The following is a 17,596-nucleotide window of genomic DNA, read 5'->3' on the forward strand; positions in this document are numbered from 1 at the left end:
ACTTTTTATACAAGATGTATACTGTTTCACTGTATGGTTCGTAAATTTTGAGTTCCGGCCTCCTCCCCCCCCCCCCTTCCTCCCACCCCTGCCCCTTGGTATGGAAATGAGGGAAGGGCGGTGGATGAGTTTGATTCCTGAGTGGCGAAGTATTTTATCAAGTACTCTTATGTTTCCCCACTATATGCATGTACTTGGGGTTTTTTTTATTCCACTCAGCCCGGTTGGCCCAAACAGTCAAGTTGTGCCGCGGAGAACGCAACACATACTATGTTAATTATTTACATTCACTCTCGTGACAAGATTTCAAATCTACACAAGCCATGAGTTCGATTCCCGAGTGTGGATCTCGAATTTTTATGGAGTATCTCGATCTTAGTGCTGGAACATTGTATCTCTGTCTGCCCGGGTTGGCCTTACTTGACAGGCAGGGTCGAAGCCCGCCTCCTAAATGATCTAAGTTTAACGATTGGAGGGGGGCGTAAATTTTCCAAGGTTGGCGGGTGCTCTGATGTGGTTTGCTTCTTCTTTCCTATCAAACATCTATCATCCTTATCTCCCCTTCTTCTTTTTTATGTTTGTTACTCTCTTGTAACACCTCTAATCTTCTGGCGCTCATATGACCGTATGCAGTTGCGCGCGCCGTAAAAACCTCTACTAAAACTAAACTAAAATCTTCCAAAATCACATCATTACATTGGGATTCCATGCGTTTGTACATGAAGAAAATCTACAATGTCATCTTATACTTCCTGCTCCAGGTCATCGTGACCATCATCGACACCAACGACAACGAGCCGGTGTTCTCTCACAAGCTCTACCGCGCCAACATCTCGGAGAGCTCCGAACTCGGGAGCCCCGTGCTGAGGGTGAGCGCTACTGACCGTGACCGTAACAGGCGCCTGCTGTACACTATCGCCTCGGCCAGCTCTACGAGAAGTCTGGACAAGTTTACCATAGGGGCTAAGAATGGTAAGTCAAAGTTTTCTCTCTCGGGTGTCCCTCTTTTCTTTCTTCAATCGTGTATCTTTCTCTTTCTCTCTCTTTTTCTTTATTTCTTCCTCTTTCTCTCCCTCTTTCTCGCTTTCATCTATCTGTCTGTCTGTCGATCTCCCTGTCTGTCTCTCTGCCTGACTGCCTGTCTTTCTGTTTTCCTATCTCTTTCTTTCTCAGGTATATCTATATTTACACTCTCTTTCTCGTTTGTGCCTCTCTCTTTTCCATCCTTCTATCTCCGTATGTATGTAGATCTAGCTCCGTCTTTTATCGAGCATCTTCGTCTTTCTTCTGGGATTTTGTATCCTCTCAGCCTGAGTTGGCCTAGACAGGTAGGATCGAAGCATGCCTCCCTAAATTATCTAAATTGTGTCAATGGTGACATAAAAAACTCCTGCTTAAAAAACAACTTTAAACCAATCCATTGTACGTTTCTTTGTGTCTCCAGGCGTGATCGTGGTGTCGGGCTCCCTGGATAGAGAAGATCTCTCCCGCCATCTCCTGACCGTGATGGTCCGGGACCAGGGCGTGCCCTCCAAGCGTAGCTACGCCCGTGTGGAGGTCAACGTGCTTGACCACAATGACCACACGCCTCGCTTCCTGGCCACGGCCCAGAGAGGTCAGGTGTATGAGACAGCGGCTGTGGGGACTTCTGTGCTTCAGGTCATGGCTGTGGATGGAGACAAGGGGATCAACGCCGAGTTGTCTTATGCTTTTGTCTCTGGTGGGTGCTGCTTGTGTGTGTTACGATGTGTGTGTGTGTGTGTGTGTGTGTGTGTGTGTGTGTGTGTGTGTGTGTGTGTTTGGGGGGTATGTTTGCGTCTATTTGTGTGCTTGTATATGTGTGTGTATGTGTGTGTGTGTGTATGTGTGCAAGTCCTTGTGAGAAAACGAAAATTAAGAAAGAGGGGGGAGAGAGGAGGAGGGGAATGATAGAGACAGGGGATGAAAGAGCGATAGAAAGAGAGGGGGTAAGAGGAGAGCAATTAGAGAGAGAGAGAAAGACAGACAGACAGAGAGAGAGAGAGAGCGAGAGAGAAGGAGAAGAACAGATATGATCAGTGGTCCCTGAGTTGAATTGGTAATCGCTGCTGTTGTTGTTGTTGTTGCCCCTGTCATCATCATCGTTGCTGTTGTTTGCTTGAATTTATATACTTGGACTTGTAAATAAAGTGTATTCCCCTCGTCGAGGTTTTTTGTTTGTTTCTATGTTAAATAATGCAATTTCTCCCCGCCCCCCTCACCCCTTCTCTCCGAACCACCAGGCAATGCTGACAACACATTCCGGATCGACGAGAGACTGGGCATTATCTCCGTTGCCAAAGAACTGGACCGCCACGTCCGGGCAGACTTCCAGCTCCTGGTGTCCGCTACAGACAAGGGTCATCCGCCTCTCTCCAGCTCCACCACGGTCAACATCGCCGTCACCGTCTCCAAAAATGCACCTCCAAAATTCTCCGCTCAAGAGTACCCGGTGGAACTGCAGGAAAATCTCCCACCAAACACTGTTGTGACGTCACTGACGGCCGACAGTCTTTCCACGGTCGTGTATGCCATAACGTCAGGGGATGACGAAGGGTTCTTCAGCGTGAACCCTAACTCGGGCGTTGTCTTCACTCTGAAGCCCATTGACTTTGAAGAGCACGAGTTCTTTAATCTAACAGTCACAGCTACGAACATCATCTCTGCGTCCCAGTCCGTGTCTGTCATCATCCACATTATTGACGTCAACGATAACGCGCCGGAGTTCGTCTACTCTCGCTACCAAGGCAACATCAGCGAGTCAGCTCTTCGGGGATCCATGGTGTTGGGCGAGAACGGAGCTCCTCTAGTCGTCCAAGCCACAGATAAAGACTCGAACAATAACGCCAGACTCCATTACGAAATCATCAACCATGATGTCTTGCAGTATTTCGCTATTGACCCGAACACTGGTGCTATACGCAGCGTAGCTTCGCTCGACTACGAAACTCAATCACAATTTAACTTCTCTGTCCAAGTCAGCGACGCGGGAAACCCACAACTTCAGGCGTTCATGACGGCATCCGTTCTCGTTTACATCACAGACATCAACGACTGCCCACCTCGGTTTGGACACCACACCTACGAAGCTTTAGTCGTACTTCCAACGTACTCTGACGTCACAGTTATCCGTCTAGACGCTGTAGATCCAGACAGTGTGTACGACAAACCGCTCTCTTTCTCTATAGTGTCCGGCAATGAGGAGGGAGTGTTCGCCATCGATCCTGTCTTTGGCGTGATCAGGGTAGAGAAGAGCGTCGTCACACAACCCAAGTATGAGCTGCAGGTTCAGGCGAGTGACGGAAAGTTTCACACTCTGACCAGAGTCTACGTCTCCATACAGCAGGAGTCGGAGGCCAGCTTCAAGTTTACCCAAGACAGGTTGGTAATCTATCTATATATCTATCTATCTGTCTGTCTATCTATCCATCTATTTATATATCTATCAATCTGTCTGTCTGTCTGTCTGTCTGTCTGTCTGTCTGTCTGTCTGTCTGTCTGTCTGTCTGTCTGTCTGTCTGTCTATCTATCCATCTATTTATATATCTATCAATCTGTCTGTCTGTCTGTCTGTCTGTCTGCCTGCCTGTCTGTCTGTATATCTATCTGCCTATCTTGTGTCTGTCTGAGAGAGTAAGAGAGAGAGAGAGAGAGAGAGAGAGAGAGAGATTGTTCTAGGATATCTAGAAATCTTTTGCTCGTGGTTGGAGTGTGCCACTGGTTGGTCCTACTTCTTCTGTCTCCCTCTATTCTTTCGTTCTGCTTATCTCGCTGGGGTTTTTTTTGGTACTATTTGAACGGCGTCTCGTTTATGCACTGTCCTTTGCTGACTGCAAAAAAACTTTTGTTGCATCACAATGTGATATTAACCATTGCCAACAACAATCTTTGTTATTGTGGGTAATGTCATATAGAGATGTGAGTAGTTCTAGAAGCGGACTGACTCATGTCGGTATGTTGACGTTTTCCTTTCGCTGGTCACAGATACACAGCTGCTGTGCCCGAGAATTCTGCTGCCGAACTGAAGCTGGTTGTCATTCAACCTGTTGGCCTGGCTATTGGACAGCACCTGACCTTCACCCTGCTCAACAACCGTCAGTTCTTCAACGTCAGCCAGACATCTGGGGTTTTGTCCACTTCCGGGGTCCAGTTTGACCGGGAGGAGAAAGATAATTACACAGTGGTTGTCAAGGTAACAATTACATGATGATTGTCATGATAAACAATTGCACAACGATTGTATTTTAAACTATTACTCAGTGGTTGTCAAGGAAACCAAAGTAGTCTTCTACTCTTCATTAAAAAAATATTTTTGATATCAATTCTGCTCGTTCATATAGCTGCCGATATTGATGTTTAAACACTGCTCATATTTCCAACTAAAATAGGAAAGCAAAACGCTCTGAATCATGTTAATTAAGGTTTCCATAACGTCGCCTCTGAACCATTTTGTCCAAAGTGTACTTAAGTAAAGAGGCACTTAGGTCAAAATAGTTCTGAGGGAACGATATGTTCTCGCGGTGTGTATTAAGGAGTATTGATTCCCCCCCCCCTCCCCTTTCTACTTTCCATCGCAGGTGGAAGACACGAGTGTCCCTGAGCTGTCAGCCCATGTGGTTGTCATGGTAACGGTGGAAGATGAGAATGACAACCCACCAATGTTTCTGAACCTCCCTTACCACTGCACCGTCTCAGGGGACGCGAAGGAAGGGAAAGTAATCCAGGTGGTAAGTTCAATGGAAAGGGAAATAATTCAAGAAGGAAGTTTTATGTGAACTCCTTCGACAGCTGATTTTGCTTTCAAATTTTAATATTATGAGGAAAATGAAAATGATTATTTAGAAATGCGTTATTTAGAGCAAATTGTCGAGGTAGAAAAGAGGTTGTGTAGTACATTTTGAGTGTCATGATAATATAAATATTAAATAGATGCATGAGGGAAATGGGAAGTGGTCATTTGTGCAGGTGATTGTTTTAGATAGGTGATCGTTAAGAACAGGTTAGACTGTTTGTTGTAACTCTGGTATTTTGACAATTTCGTTTTCTGTGCATTATAGGTCCGAGCTGTTGACCTTGACCTTGGGGAGAACGCGGCTATCAAGTACTCGCTGGCTGACACCAGCAATGACAAGTTTGCCATCAACCCCTACACTCGGGAGATTGTGGTCAAGGGACTGGAGGAGAGAGACCACAACACAGAGGTCGTTCTCAAGGTCATCGCTCAAGACAAAGGTAAACTTTCCTTTTGGAAGATGAATAAGTTGGAGCTATGGTAAACCTTAAAACTTTATCTGTTGAAGGGAAATGACATGGAGTTATGGAATATAAACTCAGGTGGCCAGGTAAGTGTGATTTTATGGCACTTTGATCTGATTTTTTTCCTCTTATCAGGATGTGTATATATAACAATGAATGAAAGTGTGTCACGTCTTTTACCATTCATACCTTTCATAAAATAATCACCCCCCCCTCCCCTCCCCACCCCTTTCCTTTTCCAACCTATCTTTTATTTTTGGTTTGTTTGGGTTTTTTTGTCTTTTTGTTGGGGTGTTGTTTTTTTTACGGCATGTTGTGAAGTACACCAATGTCCCTGTCCCTTACCCACATCCACCCACCAACCTATGTCTCTGCCCTCCACCCACCTACTAATGTCTCTCTGTCCTCCACCCACCCACTAATGTCTCTGTCCTCCATCCACCCACCAATGTCTCTGTCCTCCACCCACCTCCAATCACCAATGTTTCTGTCCTCTGCTGTCCTCCACCCACCAATGTCTCTGTCCTCTGCTGTCCTCCACCCACCAATGTCTCTGTCCTCTGCTGTCCTCCACCCACCAATGTCTCTGTCCTCCACCCCTCCACTCACCTACTAATGTCTCTCAGTCCTCCATTCACCAACCCAAGTCTCTGATCTCAACCCACCAATGTCTCAGTCCTCCACCCACTCACCAATGTCTCTGTGTCCTCTGCTGTCCTCCACCCACCTGTCCTCCACCCCTCCACCCACGTACTCATGTCTCTCTGTCCTCCGCTGTCTGCCACCCACCAATGTCTCTGTCCTCCGCTGTCTGCCACCCACCAATGCCTCTGTCCTCCGCTGTCTGCCACCCACCAATGCCTCTGTCCTCCTCCCCTCCACCCACTCACAAATGTCTCTCTGTCCTCCACAAACCAGGTTCACCACCTCTGACTGCAGTGGCCGCCGTGGTGGTCCACATCATCGACAGTTCGAGTCCACTGTTTGAGCAGGCGGTGTACGAGACGAGCGTCCCTGAGAACGTGGCTCCCCACACGCCGGTCAAGTCGGTCAAGGCCATCTCGCCGCACGGACAGAAACTCATCTACTCCATCAGCAGGGGAGACAAGTACGGGGAGTTCTCCCTCGACTTCAATACTGGTGGGTTATTTCCCTTTGCTCGTTTGTGTCACTCTCCTACGCTTTCTCTTACCTTTCTATAATTCTGTCAAAATTATATATGTCTCACTCATAGTCAAACATACACAAGATTTATAATCACCTTGTTATTTCATTTATCAATACTGATAGAGAGGACATGTATTTAGGTTTTAGTGAGCTAAATTCATATGCAGATATTTACAAATATAAATAAAATCATATTTTTGTTACTTATTACTTTTTTCATCATACCTTCACATCATAAAAGTTGTTTATCTCTTGGGAGAAGCTGTCAAGTGCATTGTAAGATTGTGACTGCAATTGCCCTCATATCTAGCTTTTTGGGGGGTTTTCTTTGGTCATTTTTATTTGCTATATTCTTTTATTGGTTGGAGTTGTATTTTGAAGTTTGGGTAGAATTTCAGGTAGAATCTTAATTTTTTTTTTCCGATAAATTTGGAAAGACCATTTTCTTTTCTTGCTTTACACAACACTTGCTTCATATTTTGTCTTAGGACATACCGATTAATTACGTTTGTTTAGGTGGCAGGAATGTAATGCTTTTTCGTTATTCCCCTTTTCTTCATCGCGACTGAAAATTTTCCTGTTGTTTCTTGCATTGCCGAAGCTTTTGACAATGACTTTGTCATGAATGGTATAGAAAGCTGTCATCTTTTTGCTTCTTCAGCGTTTTTAAATAGAGAAAATCTTACATATTTAAAGTGTGTCAGCTGGTGTTTGGAGTGGCATTCCTGTTTTATTACCTGATCAATTTAGTGTGAGGTTTTTTTTTTGGGAGGGAGTACTTTTTCATAATAGGTAGACTGGAGGGGCATGTGCAGATGTGCTGTTCGTTTTGACACTTTCACTCTTGCATATTCATTTGTCGTTCTTTTTGTTTTCAAACTCTACCGTCTGTTTGCTCGTTGGTGAAAATTTATCTCCATGAACTCTCAAAAAAATCTCTGGAACCTCTTTTCCGTCTACTGGCTCGCATTGATTTCCTTCTCTTTTTCCAGGCTTGGCTAAAACTTATCAAGTTGATCAAATCTGGATATCCTTTCTTCTCAAATTAATTTGTGATAACTCCTGTGGCTTTTTTTTTCTCTTGAATACTGAGCTTCAGTTTATTTGCCTGTTGTACATGCACCTTAGTTATGTTAGTATTCCTATTACTTGGGCTTACGGATTTGTTCGGCAGTAGCTGTTGTGTCAGAAGGAGTTCTTGAAAAGAGTGGATCTGTCTCTTACAACTTTGCTTGATTCTCACAAACACATTGGTCAATTTTCTAGTTTCATGTGGGGGTTCGTTGCCTGTTACCTTATTCTTGGACTCTGTTCTGTTGCTTCTTCTACACAACTGACGTCACACTGGCACTTCTTAGTAGGCGTGTATTTTTGTAGAAATGTGTTTCCCCCTGTTCCATTAGCTGAGAATACAAATCACTTTTGAATAGTAAAACTGCTCTGAATTCCGAGTCACAGGTTAGAAAAGGCGTATGTGTGTGCCTGTGTGAGTTTGTGTGTTCTGTAGAATGAGAAAAACCATGTATTTCTCGGAAGGCCATGCTGTTGTGCATGCTCTCCCCTTCTTCCCCACCCCTCTCCTTCCACGCTACTATGGATACGTGCTAGGGTAAACCAACACATGAGATAGGGGGCGATGGTGTGTGCATTACTAAACCAAACACCTGAGGAAATGTTGACCATCACCCGTTCGCACCCTTTGACTGATTTTTATTTGTGGTTGCGTCATCGCACCACCCCCACCATCTCATGAGAATACATTTTTTCTGTCGTTTTGTGTGTGTATCTGTTCTGGCCTGGTTACGTTTTAGTGATCGCTACAGAGTGGAAAAAAATTATTGTTAAGAAAACTCAAAAACCAGATTTTTCAAATGCTTTCACATGTGCACATTATCAGAGACGAACACGTTTCCTTATTGAACACCCAAGTCTTTCATGAAAATTAATGATGTTTCCATTTCCCATCCTCTCTTGTAAGTCCTACGACGTTTCTGTGTTACATTCACGAGTCATACCTTCTCTACTTTTAATGTTCAACAACCGCACACAAGCCTGCAATGATGTGAATAAATGATTGTTTTTTTGTTGTTTTTTTAAAACTAATGTACTTGCCACCCAAACACGATTGCATCGACTGTCTGTCTCTCTGCTCTCCGTTTGCTTTTATGAGTTTGGTTTCCTTCTCCTTCTGCATCAAAATTCTAATCATGTTCTGTACCGTCTCATAATCCGTGTTTTTAAAACCACTGACCCTCATTCGCTCTCAGACATGGAAAATTTGGGTCCATGTAAGTATTTCTTCATTCTTTGATGTTTCTCTCAACTTATTTTTTCACTCATTCTTTTTTTTCGTTATCTTTTCCGTGTCTGAGGAATGCTGTATCGAGTCGGCATTTAGTAGACTGCAACCATTGCTAGATCGTGTTTTTGTAAGATAAAAAAACAACTTTATATTGAAATGTGTATCTCCTACTCTTAATGTCTCCCGTAGTTCAGGCCTTGATCCCTACTACTTCCTTATACTTGTACACATAAAGTGATTACGTAGTTTTGTTGTGTACATTCCGCTAAATATTGTCCTTTGTTTTATTTTCTTACCTTTGTTTTTCTCATTTAGTGAACTGAAACTTTTTTTGAAAATAAATGCAATGTAAGTAAATAGATAAATAGGTATCATATTTAAAGGGTACCTTAAAAACTTGCTGTTTTTATTGTAGAAAAGGTATCATTTTTATTTTCTAACAAGTTGTTGTTGTTTTGTTTTTTTCAAATAATGAGAATATTATTGTCCTGTAATCATTTGTATTCGGACCAAGGATAAAAGTGTAGTGGTTAAGGCAGAATTTTTTTTTTCGCGATTAAGGAACTAATTAAAAGTCGTGGGAGGGAGCCTTTAGGAGGACAACGCTTTTAATAAGCACTTTAGCTTCTAGCTTTATCCTGTTGAGATACGTTTATAATAATGCCTGGCGACCCAATATAATATGTTGCTAATGATAACATGCATGTTAATGGTTGTTTTTGTATGCTGTGAAGCCAAAGTTCTATTCTTATGGTACATTTTGATATTTCTGCATTCTTTTACTTTTTGCCACACGATCTCACAGGGGGTTTTGTCACGTGATCTTGCTCTGTATGATTTAATTTTATCATGTGACCTCACTCGGGATTTTTTAAAGTGATCTTAGTTGGATTTTTATTTATTTATTTATTTTTTTTTATTTTTTTTTGGGGGGGGGGGGTGCAGTTGGGGTGGTCATATGATCTCACTTGGGATTTCGTCTCTTGAAATGATTTCTACTATTAGAGTGCTCTCTCGGTTTCACCTCGTCTTATGATAATTTTATTTTTAATCCTGGAGTGCTATTATTGTTCGCCATGTTGTTCTGTAAGGTACAAGCAGCAAAAATTCAAAAAGAAAAGAAAAGATCAAAAGATTTTTATGCATGTAGTTGCGAACTGCGAACTGCCAACAAAATTAACCTTGTTGTAACTGTTGAGAAATTGTTTGAAACACGTATATAAGTTTACAGTGTGCCCAATGCCTTCTTGTCACTGTCTAACATAATAATACTAAAGGAGTTGAGTTCTTTTTCATGGTGGTGTGTCAAGGGTTCTGGCCTTTTTCCTCTCTCTCTCTCTCTCTCTCTCTCTCTCTCTCTCTCTCTCTCTCTCTCTCGTTTACCTTTTGCTGTGTGTTTCCCCCATCTCCGAAGTAACAGTGTGGCTAAAGTAATCGTGCGCCTTTGAATAAAAAACATATTTAATATTAATGAGTACGCCAAACCTGTCGACTACTGTGTTTTTGTCAGTGCGACAGACACACCCCGCCCTCACCCCTGCCCAAACCTGGTTTTTCTCTGCTTAGTTCCTGGGATTCGTAGATCTTCTTCTCGGTCTTCACTCTGTGATGTGGTGCTGAATTTTGTAATACGTTATAATATTTTCCACAGCCGCTTATTTCTCCCATGCTTGCTACCATGATGCATTTTGGCTCTTGCATAGGGCTGACCCTGCTTAACACCCCCAGCTCTTTCTAATACCGTGTTTTTACACCTGATATCGCGTGCTTACGCACATTGGGTAAAGAGGGGAAACAGAAAGGAGTAAAGAGGGTGGAGCGACTGTTTCGAGGTAGCTTAGTGAATTGATGCAATGAGGGGAAAGGGGTTCAGTTTATTGGTCTGCGTTGCAGGGAACCTTTTACTTTTTTCAGACAAAGGAAATAGACAGAATGTTATTTTTTTGTTGATTTTTTTGTTTGTTTGTTTTTGTGACAAAATGAGATCTAACAGGGTTGTTCTAAGGTTGGAAGAAGAATGCACACATATATCTACACTGCTCATGGTCTGCAGCAGATAGGACCTATAGATTTTTACCTTGGTTTTACATTATCCAACCCGATCCCCTTTTTGTGTCCCTGCTTTCTGTTTTCTTTCTTTTTTTATTTCTCTTCTCTTCACACTCTCCTTGTTTTCAGCTTCTTGAAATCCCCCCACCCCCTTCTCTCTCTCTCTCTCTCTCTCTCTCTCTCTCTCTCTCTCTCTCTCTCTCCAACTCCTTCAATTTACCATATGAATTGTATGTAATACGCTCTAAATGTTTAAAAGTGAAAAATGAAATCCCACATTGATACTGTTTTATAGCTAATAGGCTACTGTTCCGAAATAACTTTGAGAGAAATAACTATACAGGTTATCTTTTTTTAATATTTTCATATTGACAGCATGCATTTTCGTTCAGTTTTATCGGTTTAATTATATGACGTCTGGTCAAATTTATCTTTTGTTTTAAAATTATATGCATGAACAGTGAGTTGATATTTTTACTCACAGACTGCATGACGATAATTGCGTTCTACTCCGCTTCGCATGGTTGCTTGGAGTGAAAGAATCACCATTGGAACTCTGTGTTCTTTGTATTATTGTATTTTGAGCGATTTTCTAATGGATTATTATGTGTTATATTATTAATGTAATCTTTTAATCATCATTTTGTCCCACAGTCGGGGATGTCATAAGGGTTACTAAGTTTTTGGGGGACGTGGTAGCTATTTTCTTGTGTGTTCGAGTAATAAATAAAGAAATGAATAAAAATAAATTGATAAATAAATAAATATGATTAATGTTGACAGTACCGTTTCTTAGCCTGTCGGGATTCTATTTTGTTTTAAACCGGCCGGGCGTAGGAAACAAATGTGATATGACTGTTGTTGTGTTTGTTCAATTCCCAAAGTAAGTTAGTTTGAGAAATTGCTGATTTATTCATTTTGTGTTTTCATTGAATTGACCTGGGAATTTGAGATTGTACTAACTTATGGTATTTGTGTATTGGTAGAACTCAAAATGTTTGTCAATCAAAAGCATAAGATTTGTCATTAGCCGATTAAGTATTTAATATGGTGCCACAGATGGAAGTATAGATCCCACCAAGAAGTCCCATTGTAGAGCTCCATTTGTTTCACTCAGAGATTCTTATAATAATATGTACATGTATTATAATATCTTAGACCGTTCACTCTGACGTTATTCTCGTTCGCTATGGAGCACATCATTAATTAAAAATTTGATTCAGTTTGGGGCAAAACGAAGGGCAATAGGGAAAACGTGCCGCATGCAGTTGACTATAGCAGGATAGTGATCTGGTAATTTTACCTACATTTGAGCGCCCATGGTGCGCACGGCTCGCGGCCATTTTTTTTTTTTTTAATGACGGCCAAGACAGTGCGCAGTATAGGATGCTAGCCTATAGATAATTCACGTTTTTGCCTTTGTACTTCTCTACACGTTGTGTTTATTCCGATCTTTTATCATGCTCTGTGTCGATTTTGTTTTTCTTCCACTGTTTTCATGTTTTGGTGTCATGATGTATTACTACTGTAAACATTTTAATTGTTGACCCAGTAGAAATGTTTGAGTGTAGACCAATAGATGGTTCCCCTGTAAGCTGCTTTATTATTAGGTTGGGTTTTTTTGTTTTTGCTTTTGTTTTGTTTTTTGTTTTTTGTTTTTTGTTTTTTAGGGAGGGTGTCAGTATCATCTGTATTTAGACATACATTTTTGTGATGACAAATAAATGGAAGCATTGTTTGATGACTATTTATGTTTATTTATTCATTTATTTTAGAGGGGGGAGAGTGTGATGTCTGCTAGATGAACTGGAAGTATAGGCCACAGTGCGAGTCTGGAATAAGCAATGAGTGAAATCTATGTTATTTTATATCAATTTGTGAAAACTCAAAAGGGAAATTGGATTTGGAAAGAGAAGTGAGATTGTCGCCAATTCTATGTTAGTATTTGTTCTTTCAAATTCTTCAAAAAATCTTTAAAATACGTTTTGACATTTTGAAAATCGTCCGCATATAAGCACATGAATTTTGACATTTTTGGTTTTGTTTTGTTTTGTATAGTTTGCATACTCATTTTTTTCTCCCTTTTCATTTACTCCGTCCAGGCTACCTGTCTGTGGTTGGACATTTGGACTATGAGGACACCAAGTCTTATCTTCTCACCGTCAGAGCCAGCGATGTTTTTACAGGGAATTTCGCAGAGGCCATTGTCAACATCACTGTAGAGGTGAGAAACGGTTTTGTTTATTGTTAAAATATTGTGGTTGTGTCGGTAGAAACAGGTAGGTCTTGTGTGTAGCAAATGTTGCTTTCATAAATCGAGTTATGAACGGTGTGCTGACGTTATTTCTAAGTTATAGCTATATAGAATGAGCGGCCTGAGTCTGATTGATTTATTAACTCTGGAACAATAAAGTATTATCGTGGGTGGTTGGCAGGTGCTCTGGTGTGGTTTGCTTCTTCTTTCCTATGAAACTTCTATCATCCTTATCTCCCCTTCTTCTTTTTTATGTTTGTTACTCTCTTGTAACACCTCTAATCTTCTGGCGCTCACATGACCTTGTGCAGTTGCGAGCGCTGTAAAACCTCTACTAAAACTAAAAGTATTATCTTTTCTTATCTTATCTAATTTTATCTTATCTTACCCTACCTTATCTTATCTTACCCTACCTTCTTATTTTTTCTTTATCTTATCTTATCTTACCTTACCTTACCTTACCTTACCTTACCTTACCTTACTTTATCTTATCTCATCTTGTTTTATCATTGCTTCTCTCTGGCTAGGACATCAACGACAATCCACCGGTGTTCACCAGCCTGACCTACACACAAACACTGTCCGAGTCTGCCAGCCTTGGCGCTAACATCCTGACCGTCAATGCCACGGACACTGACCAGGGAGCCAACGCCCTGGTCCACTACACTCTGGCACCGATAGCCCCAGGAAACCGGGATCCTGAGACTTTCCTGGTCAACCCAGAGACCGGACAGCTGACCCTGAGGAAGGTTCTGGATCATGAGGAGCAGACAGAGTACAGGTTCCTGGCTGTGGCCACGGATAGCGGGAATACCGCACTCAGCTCCACAGCCGAGATACATATAAAGGTAGTCTGTGTGTGTGTGAGTGTGCTAGTGTATGAATGTATAAGTTTGTGTGAGTGTATGTATGATGTATGTGTGTGTGTGTGTGTGTGTATGTGTGTGTTTGAGTGGTTGCGCGGGTGCGTGTGTGTGTGTGTGAGTGTGTTTGTGAATGTGTGCCCGCAGGTGTGTGCGCATGCATGCATATGTGTGTGTGTTTGTGTGTGTGTGTATGTGTGTGTTTGTGTTTGTGGAATTAAGATGTTCAGCTCAACAGCAGAGATGTACCCATGGGGAGTATGCTATCAGAATGTCTTGGTTTTTATGTGTATTTGATATATCATTTAGGTTGGTCATTACTTGAGTATTTCCTGGAGCTAGCTCAAAAAATAGAACGCTGCATGGTGGTGATCAGCTATGACATGTTTGTAAAAACATCATCTGTATTGAAGTGATATTGTGTATTATGTATCACTGATGAATTTATGTATTTTTAGGTGTATGTTTTCATAAAAGTATGTAAGCCACTGGCTGCATGATTTCCTCACAAGGGTCAGGGGAAGTAAAATTCAGAATTTAGAAATTTATTGTCTTAACTTGGTTTGTTCATCAGGTTCTGGATTTGAACGACAACCCACCAGTGTTCACCCAGCCCTCTTACGACTGTTACATTAGCGATGGTGCCACCAGAGGTCAGCTTGTCTTCAAGGTCGTGGCTTTCGACCCTGACGAATCAGACGTGGACAACCTCCTCTACAGCATTGTCGGAGGCAACGAGAAGTTCACTTTTGACATGGAATCCAGCGCAGGAATTATCTCCCTTTCTGAGCAGAGGCAGCCCATCCTGGGTGCTGCCTACACTCTAAACGTGTCAGTCAGTGACGGTGTGTACTCTAGCTTTGCCCGTGTCACCATAGACGTACACAACGTGAACCGACACACGCCTGTGTTTGGGAAAGAGACGTACAATGTGGTGGTCTCGGAGATCAGCGGTGTGGGGACCAGTATCGTCACTGCCTCGGCTGTTGATAACGATAGAGGGAATTATGGGATGCTGACCTACTCCATCATCAGCGATGAGATGGGGAAGAAGTTCGGAATCGACGCAGATACTGGTAAGTTTATTGTCTTTCTGGCCATTCTTCCGATGAGATGAAGTATGATTAGATGTATACTTTTTATGCACTATTCTTTGAAAGAAAAGGATAACGTTATGATAGGCACAAAGTAAAACCCAAATTTTTAAGATCTTTAATGATCGCTGTTTGGAATGACTTACTATGATTTTAGTTTTCAGAGAGTGATCTTATTTTTGTTTTGTTTCAAATGATTCAGACATGTTTTCTATGAATCTCTTCATTTTGTCATTCTTTCTAATTTATTAGACTTTATTAAAGAGGTTATGAAGCAGTGTCTCCACTGTGTTTAATTTTTTGCCTTTCTCTACCAACCCGTGAGCTCTATAGTTTGTCTCTTCGTTCCAAAATTTATTGGAATTGTGTTTTCATTGAAATTATGTTTCAGGGGAGATCACCACAAAGGAACTCCTGGACAGAGAGAAAGAGAGCAAGTACACGTTCACTATCGCTGCTACAGACAATGGTGGCAAGATGGGATTTGCGACTGTTATTGTCCGAGTGAGAGATGAGAACGACAACCTGCCTCAGTTTCTCATGGAGGAATACAAAGCTAACATTCCGTACAATGCATCTAAGAAGACTTCCATCCTAAAGGTGAGAGTTTTACTCTGTCTTCCTATTTTTTTTGGGGGGGAGGGGTCAGGTACTAAATGTTGCCAATCAGTTAACCTCTTCATGACACAGGGTCAGTTCATGCTTCAATGGACGAATTTTGGATCCCCAGGGACAAAGAGAAGGGCTGGATTAGTTTTAGTGGCTGGTTGCCTATAATTAGACCTGGTTTGTAAATACTACTAACTATCTCTAAAAAGAAAAGAAAGTAAAGAAAAAATATGTCTGAATGTGAATCTGCTAGTAGTTTTACGAAATGCATGTCTTATGGCTCTGTGTGTCCCATACTTCTGGAGTGGATGGTTTGCGAGTGCTCTGGTGTGGTTTGCTCCTTCTCTCCAATCGTCCTTATCTCTCCTCCTTCTTTTTTCTGTTTGTTACTCGCTTGTAACACCTCTAATCTTCAGCACTCATTCGACATATTTGTTTTGCAAGTACTGCAAAATTCTTACTAAAACAAAAACGAAGACATGATTGTGTTGCTAGTGCCGTAAAGCTTTTACTAAAACAAAAACACTGCTAGCTGGAGGATGTAGCCATACTCCCGTTATTCACTGACATTCTCATGTCCCACATCCCCAGCTCCAGGCCGTGGACCTTGACGAGGGCAACAATGCCAAAATCCTGTACACACTCCACCCTGGCAATGATGAGATGGTGGAGAAACTGTTCGACGTCAACGCTTACTCGGGAGAAATTGTCCCCAGAGATTCTCTCATTGATGCTGGTACAGATTTTCTTCTTTCACAAATTTTTAAGTAATCATGGTGCAAATTATCTCCCTCATTGATGCTGGCACCAAAAACATTTTCCCCAAATTTGGAAGTAAGATTCTGCTTGCAAAAAATAATCCATCCTACAGTGCTGCTGCTTGTATGGTTTCTTTTCTTTAACAAAGTTTGAAGTAGTCGTTATGATGGTGTACATTTTTTCTTCTTATAGACCTTAAGAAGTAAATCATTTAATTGAATAAAATCTGTTTCTCATCTACTTCTCCCTAGCTATGACTACTGAGTGTTGACCGATCTTTTTCTCCCTTTCCTTAGAAAACCAGCTGTTCCAGTTCTTTGTGCGTGCGGCAGATGGTGGTGAGCCCTCCCTGGAGAGTCACATCCCTGTGGAGATTTTGGTCATGGGACGGAACGACTCACCGCCAAAGTTCTTGGAGTCTCGCAGACTCTTCTTTGTGGATGAGGATGAGCAGGTCTGTTTGTGTATTACTAATAACTGTCACAAATGATGTCCGTTCTGGGAGGAAATGTTATGAAACAAATGTGTACTTTAAGAAAATTTGATTAAACATTTGTCTGAGGAAGTCCTAGTTTTATTTCTTATTTGCATTTTCCACAGTGTGTTTCCTGTTTTGGCTCCTTTTGGTTAGAGACTGCATTGTTCTTATCCTAGTTTTATCCGTGTGTCAACTTGTTTTTCCCATGTACCTTGATTCTGTATGCTATTGATATGCTTCTTTTTCACTCTGACGAGCAAGCTGCTCGAGTGTTTGTTAATTAGGTATTTTGTTTAGCTTCTTTTTCACTCTGACGAGCAAGCTGCTCGAGTGTTTGTAAATTAGGTATTTTGTTTAGCTTCTTTTTCACCCACAACTTCAAGCTCAAATTTTATTATTATTTCTTCTCTTCCCCAGGTTGGAGCAATCATTGCCACAATCAAGGCTCGCAGCTCTGGGCCAGTAGTCTACAGCATTGTACAAGGTTTCACTCCAAGTGCCAATAAACCAGCAATCTTTACCGTGGATTCTTTGGGTCGTTTGCGACTGATGCGACGTCTTGACTGGGAGACAACTCCATCATACAGACTGTTTGTCCGGGCTCAGAGTCGAACTTCACCAGCTTTGGTGGATCACATGGAAATTGGAATTGAGGTGAGGTCCTTTGAAAATTACCTTCCGAAATCCTTTTTAGGAGATTAATTTTTACTAGTACAGAAACTAAAGGAAACTTCTTTTATTTTGAAA

General features: G+C 41.7%; 1 protein-coding gene across 1 annotated transcript in view; it reads left to right on the forward strand.

Moving 5' to 3' along the window:
- Positions 1-761: 761 nt before the first annotated feature.
- LOC100533515 (cadherin-like protein cad2) overlaps positions 762-17,596 on the forward strand; it is a gene marked incomplete at its 5' end in the record, with an annotated part of 55,967 nt that continues 39,132 nt past the window's right edge. Inside the window, 15 exon segments of the mRNA XM_013086200.2 lie at positions 762-972; positions 1,445-1,720; positions 2,262-3,399; positions 4,003-4,210; positions 4,596-4,745; positions 5,076-5,250; positions 6,193-6,414; positions 8,709-8,729; positions 12,895-13,016; positions 13,574-13,894; positions 14,484-14,985; positions 15,395-15,603; positions 16,204-16,348; positions 16,668-16,825; positions 17,267-17,314. Of these exon segments, the coding sequence (XP_012941654.1) occupies positions 762-972; positions 1,445-1,720; positions 2,262-3,399; positions 4,003-4,210; positions 4,596-4,745; positions 5,076-5,250; positions 6,193-6,414; positions 8,709-8,729; positions 12,895-13,016; positions 13,574-13,894; positions 14,484-14,985; positions 15,395-15,603; positions 16,204-16,348; positions 16,668-16,825; positions 17,267-17,314 (3,906 nt within the window).

The sequence above is a fragment of the Aplysia californica genome, unplaced genomic scaffold, assembly GCF_000002075.1.
Source record: "Aplysia californica isolate F4 #8 unplaced genomic scaffold, AplCal3.0 scaffold00443, whole genome shotgun sequence".
Classification (NCBI taxonomy): Eukaryota; Metazoa; Mollusca; class Gastropoda; order Aplysiida; family Aplysiidae; genus Aplysia; species Aplysia californica.